The 6,690-nt window shown below is 36.5% G+C and overlaps 1 protein-coding gene across 1 annotated transcript in view; it reads left to right on the top strand.

Moving 5' to 3' along the window:
• The window catches only part of VPS26A (VPS26, retromer complex component A), a 52,088-nt gene that overhangs the window by 23,701 nt on the left and 21,697 nt on the right, over positions 1-6,690 (top strand). The window contains exons 3-5 of the mRNA XM_012801303.2: positions 4,235-4,310; positions 5,236-5,392; positions 6,598-6,688. Coding sequence (XP_012656757.1) covers positions 4,235-4,310; positions 5,236-5,392; positions 6,598-6,688 — 324 coding nt within the window. The remainder of the gene's footprint in view (positions 1-4,234; positions 4,311-5,235; positions 5,393-6,597; positions 6,689-6,690) is intronic.

Below are 6,690 nucleotides of genomic sequence, written 5' to 3'. Positions count from 1 at the left end.
CATTGTTGTTTGGCGGGCCCGGGCTGGATTCGAACCCACCACCTTAGGTGTATGTGGCTGGCACCTTAGCCACTTGAGCCACAGGCGCCGAGCCACTTGATGGTATCTTTTGCAGCAAAAAGTTTTCAGTTGTGATGAAGTCCAATTTATTATTTTTTTGTTGCTCATGCTTTTGGCACCATATCTAAGAAATCATTACCTAATCCAAGGCCATGAAGATTTATATTACATTTTTTTCTCAGAGTTTTGTTATTGTTGTTCTTACATTTAGGTATGTTATCCTTTTGAATTATTCTTTGTGGTGTGAGGTCAGAGTCCAGCTTTATTCATTTGCATGTTGATGTCTAGTTATTTCAGAACTTTTTGTTGGAAAGATTATTTCTTCCCCATTGAATTGTCTTGGCAAACCTGATGGCATATTCTTTTAAAGGTTAAAAGTAGCTGGCATCTGGCAAAAAGTTTTCAGAAGTGTTTTTGAAGTATTCTTTAAGACTACTGGAAATACTCAGATTACCACAAAATCAATAGGGAATTATTACTATTTTTTTTTGGAGACAGAGCCTAACTTTATTGCTGAGGCTGGAGTGCTATGATGTCATCCTAGCTCACAGCAACTTCAAACTCCTGGAGTCAAGGGATCCTCCTGCCTGCGCCTGTCACCTGGCTAGAGATCTTGTCTCAACTTCCCAAGTAGCTGGGACTACAGCACCCACTATAAAACCCAGCTAAATTTTCTATTTTTAGTAGAAATGAGGTCTTGCTCTGGCTTGTCTTGAACTCCTTCTGAGCTCAAGCAGTCCACCCATCTTGGCCTCCTAGAGTACTAGGATTACAAGTATGAGCCACCACACCCAGCCTCAATGGGGAAATTCCTAAAACTGACTTACTCAGGTTCCTTTTATCCTTACTTAAGAGTATTTTCTCTTTGGTTTATGTCAAGTGACCAGTCTTTCTTAATCTAGTTCAACTGGACTATGTCTTAAATTTTTTAAGCTCTCTAGGACTACATCTTACTTAGGTTCCCCCTTTTAAAATAAGAACTTATGTATTCCTGTATCTTGTGAGTAATTGAGCCTTATTGGCTGTGGTTAATTAAATATTGAGGTATAGTTGTTTGTTGGAATTGTGAAAATTTTGACTAGTGATTTATCTGGGAATTTTTGGGGGGGAAGAGTTCATTAATTATAATTCCTTAATCAGGACAGGATTCTGTGTTGCCCAGGACAACAAAGCAGACAGAGCAAAACATAAACATGACAATCTGGGTAATGGTTATGTGGGATTTTCCTGTATCGTTCTTGCAACTTTTTTTGTAAGTTTGAAATTACATCATAAAAAGTTACAAAAGTATTATTTAACTGAATTGGTATTAAGATTCTTCTATTTTTCTCTTCTCTTTGAGATGTAGTGCAGTGATGTTGTCAAAACTCACTGCAACCTCAAACTCTTGAGCTCAAGTAATCTTCCACACTCAGCTAATTTTTCTATTTTTAGAAAAAGGGATCTCACTCTTGCTCAGGCTGGTTTTAAATTCTGAACTCCTGACCTCAAGCCATCCTCCTGCCTCAGCCTCCCAGCGTGCTAGGATACAGGAGTGAACCACTGTTTCCCTGCCTAGTGTTGATTTTTCGAGCCAGTTTACCATCGTAGTTGGCTTCATTCTCCTTTATAGAATAACTTTTAAACCAAAATGCTTAATTATGTCTTCAAATTTTGGTGACCTTCAGATTGCAGAATAGCTTGCATTAGGCTTTAAAGCAACTTTTTTTTTTTTTTTTTTTGAGGCAGAGCCTCAAGTTATCCCCCTGGGTAGAGTGCTGTGGTGTCACAGCTCATAGCAACCTCCAACTCCTGGGCTTAAGCGAGTCTCCTGCCTCTGCCTCCCAAGTAACTGGGACCACAGGCACCCGCCACAACACCCAGCTATTTTTTGGTTGCAGCCGTCATTGTTGTTTGGTGGGCCTGGGCTGGATTCGAACCTGACACCTTAGGTGTATGTGGCTGGCGCCTTAGCCACTTGAGCCATAGGTGCTGAGCCAAAGCAACTTTTAAAATCAGTGGAAAATAAGGAAAACTTCACACTTCATGCAGTTTGCTAGGAAAACTGAATAACTTTGCATTTCTACCTTTATAGTGTGGATGGCCAAACCATTCTTAAAAATTGCTCCCAAAAAGACATTTTTAAAGATGTACTTTTTTCTGGGCCGCATCTGTGGCTTAGTGAGCAGGGCCCGGCCCCAGCCAAACTGCAACAAAAGATAGCCAGGCATTGTGGCAGGCGCCTGTAGTCCCAGCTACTCAGGAGGCTGAGGCAAGAGAATCACAGCACTTTACCGAGGGCAACAAAGTCAGACTCCGTCTCAAAAAAAAAATACATATATATATTTTTCTATTTGCTTTATTGGTACAAATTAGAGAATAGTTCTAATTACTGCCTGGTTTATGAAGCAGTTGAGATTATGCTTATTTTATTATGTGTGGTTCAAACCTAAAATTTTCAGTGTATATGAAACTTGTCTAAGTACTACCTTTTTTCTTAAATAATTTCCTAACTTTAAAAGTATTATTTGCCTACTATGAAATATACGAAAGCAACTTGAAAATGACAAAGAAAAAACCAAAATTACTCATAATCACGCATTCAAGAAATAACTGTTATTAAGATTTTGTCCTTTTTATAGTTGCAAAAAATATAATTGGCATAAACTTGTATGCAATTTAGCTGTGTTTCTTTCATGTAACATGTCATGCACATTTTCATTAAAAATTCTTTGACATTATTATTTTTAAACTTTTCATAATATTCCATCATATGATATACCACTTTATTTACTTCTTTTTCTGAGGTATTAATTTTGAAGGCAGTAAGTAACTTATCTTGGTTGTAAGATGTGGAAGATATAGAAGAGATATATAATTGGGAGATATTTTTTCAAATTTAAAAGTTATAGGCTCGTTGCCTGTGGCTCAAGCGGCTAAGGCGCCAGCCACATACACCCAAGGTGGCGGGTTCGAATCCCCAGCCTGGGCCCGCCAAACAACAATGATGGCTGCAACCAAAAAATGGCCAGGTGTTGTGGCAGGCGCCTGTAGTCCCAGCTACTTGGGAGGCTGAGGCAGGAGACTCACTTGAGCCCAGGAGTTGGAGGTTGCTGTGAGTGTGATGCCATGGCACTCTACCCAGGGGGATAGCTTGAGGCTCCATCTCAAAAAAAAAAAAAAAAATTTAAAAGTTATAAATTAAAGGTTTCCATTTGGCAGATGAACTTAGGGATTTTGAGATTATGTATTTTACTTCAGAAGTACATAAGATAAAAATCATACTCAAAATCTTTAGACATTTTGTTTTTAGGACCAATAACAGATTTAGGGCAATAAGCATTTTAAGGTTAGGAATTAAAACAATATATTCTTGTTTACAAAAAACTTAAAGTGATACCTGAGGTATAAATCTATGATTTGACCCATAGATTTCTGTGCCTTCTGCATAGTATGGTCCTGACTGTGTGGATGTTAGGGTTGTTTGATTTAAATGTCTTGAAATTGTGTCTGTTTTTAGGTCAATTCTTGGTATTAGTGGTCACTTCACATCAAAATGTTGTTATTGGTCATAGAATTATTTGACCAGAAAATACATATGAATAGCTCTAGCCTTTTTCTTTTCTTTCTTTCTTTTTTTTTTTTTTTTGAGACAGAGTCTCAAGCTGTCACCCTGGGTAAAGTGCTGTGGCATCACAGCTCACAGCAACCTCAAACTCTTGGGCTCAAGTGATTCTCTTGCCTCAACCTCCCAAGTAGCTGGGACTACAGGCACGCGCCACAACGCCCGAGTATTTTTTGGTTGTAGTTGTCATTGTTGTTTGGCAGGCCCAGGCTGGATTCAAACCTGCCAGTTCTGGTGTATGTGGCTGGCGTCCTAGCTGCTTGAGTTACAGGTGCCCAGCCAGCTGAAGCTTTTTTCTTTGAGTCTTTGTATACTTCTTTAGCTACAAAAACAAAACTGATACTTTAAGTGTATACGTAAAGAATAGGTTTAATAGTAATTGTGTATGAATAAATTAATAGCTTCTTTGGTGTTGGAACATCATCCTGCTCTAAGTACATATATGGTGATGTCTGAAACTTCATAAATGAATACCTGAAATACCTATAGATGGAATTCATCTAGAAGGAATCTACTAGTAAGCTCACTCAAAGGATTGTTAACATCTCTTATGATTTCATGTTTTGGCAGGTAAACCTAGCCTTTAAGCAACCTGGAAAGAGGCTAGAGCACCAAGGAATTAGAATTGAATTTGTAGGTCAAATTGGTGAGTTTTAAAATAGTATTACTTTTTTTTTCTTTGATAACTGAGTTTTGAAGATGGTTGGATTTGGCACTTAAATGATTAAGTTAGAGTTTAGCTTCGTGGAAGGAAGGAATTGATTGTGCATAATAAAAGAAAAGACTTATTTTATAAGTATATTAAATCATGTTTCTTTTTCTTGTGTTAAATATTTGACTTATCCTGCCTTTGTTATGGGCCTTCATTACTGAAAATGAAAGGAGTTAAGTAAACTACCAGCCTTGAAAAATAATTCAAGTAAATTAGTTGACTTCCTGAAATTTCCATCTGTCTATATTTTTCACCACCCTTACAATTAATTATCTGCCTCACCATCATCCTTCATTTTCTAATTATCCATACCATTGTTTTCCTGATCTAATATAAACCTGCAGCCAGACTCACCCTAGAAGAAAAGTGTAATTTCTTCTTGACTTAGATCAACTTGTTTACATTTCCATATGTGTAATTCAGAGACATGCTTGATTTAGTAGGGTGTTAAACTGTATATAAATCAGTATATTGGCACTGTAGATTCAGAAAAGAGAAACAAAAATATGTCTTTATAAGACTGTCTACATAATTAGATTTTAATCAAGCATTCTAATATATGAATATTTGTTTATATATCCTTCATGAGATTGTATGGATTTATTTTGATCAAAGGAATGAACTCATTTTTAATAAAAATTTTCATTGTGCTATGCTACTTGAATTTTTTATGCTTTACATGGGGCATAGTAAATGAGAAGGATAATAATATTTAAATCATAGCTCTAATTTCTTAAAGTAGAGATAAATCTAGCAAATCTTTTGGTAAAAATTATTTGCTTTGCAAGTAGAAGCTTAGCTTTTATTGAAATGGCTATTAATTGTAATTGGTCTTTTTGCTTTTTTTAAAATGTTTTAGAACTTTTCAATGACAAGAGTAATACTCATGAATTTGTAAACCTGGTGAAAGAACTAGCCCTACCTGGAGAACTGACTCAGAGCAGAAGTTATGATTTTGAATTTATGCAAGTTGAAAAGCCATATGAATCTTACATTGGTGCCAATGTCCGCTTGAGGTATGAATGTGTATCAGAAACTGTAAATGTAGCTTGTGTAACATAGCAAACCCCATCTTTACAAAAGATTTAAAAAAAGTTAGCCAGGTTTGATGGCATACACCTGTAGTCCCAGCTACTCAGTAGGTTGAGACAGGAGGATCACTTGAGCCCAGAAGTTTGAGGCTGCAGTGATCTATGATCATACCACTGTTCTCTAGCCCAGGAGACAGAGCCAGACCTTGTCTCTGGGGGGAAAAAAAAAAGGAAAAAAGAAACTGTAAGCAGAATTAGAACCAGAAAGTAATGGTTACTATTGATATTTATTCAAACTTCTAATTATATTTCTGGGTTAGAAGACTTAAAATACTTAAAAATTCTGTCACATATTTTGTCTGGTTAATGCTAATCTGAAGTAATTAGAGCCTTTACATTGTGAATTTAGCGAACCCCTTATGAGAAATTGTAATCATATACCTCCCTTGTGTAAATTGTCCCTGAGGTACTTCATTTATCATGTAATGCAGTTAATATTTGCTCACTGCAAACACTAACCTCATTTAGTATATGATTAAGAAGTGATGTGGAGACCCAAAGAAGCTATCTGGCTTCTGTAGCAGAACTAGAGTAGAAACCCAGTTTTCTAAGTTCTCAGTCCAGTGTCTCCTTGCAGGAAGGCAGAGATGCCTCAGAGTCCAGGGCAACTGGAAATATTATTTTGAATGTATCAAGTCCAAGATCCTCCTCTCCTTGTTTAACTTGGATTATCTAGCTAGAACTGGGTTTGATGACTCAAGATTCCAAACAGCAGTGCCTTAACTAGATAGGAATTAAAAAGAAAAGTTATCTGGAGAGATTTCTTCAAGCAGGCTTGGTGACAACTCTCTAAACTCATCTGAAAAATATACTGTTACTAAAATTAAACTTTGTATTCTTTTCATGTTGAGAGCATTTACAAAAGATTAGAACTCCTTTATGAAATAATGAAGTAAACCAGTTTGATGGAAGTGTTTTGGATTGTGTGTGAAAACCCCACACTGTACCCCAGAAGTGCATTAATGTACATAGTTACCATTCAATAAAAAAAAAAAAAGAATGAATGAATGAAGTAAGTTGACCCCAAGAAGTTCCAGTGAGAAGGAAAACCTGAGTTGCAGTTAATGTTTGTTCATTGAAAACACTAAAATTTATCATAGATGATTTAACTCATCCTCTTCACTTTGTAGGTATTTTCTTAAAGTGACAATAGTAAGAAGACTGACAGACTTGGTAAAAGAATATGATCTTATTGTTCACCAGCTTGCCACCTATCCAGATGT

This window comes from Otolemur garnettii, unplaced genomic scaffold (assembly GCF_000181295.1).
Source record: "Otolemur garnettii isolate 467f Iridium unplaced genomic scaffold, OtoGar3 scaffold00008, whole genome shotgun sequence".
Classification (NCBI taxonomy): Eukaryota; Metazoa; Chordata; class Mammalia; order Primates; family Galagidae; genus Otolemur; species Otolemur garnettii.
This window is presented reverse-complemented; position numbering and strand designations above follow the sequence as displayed.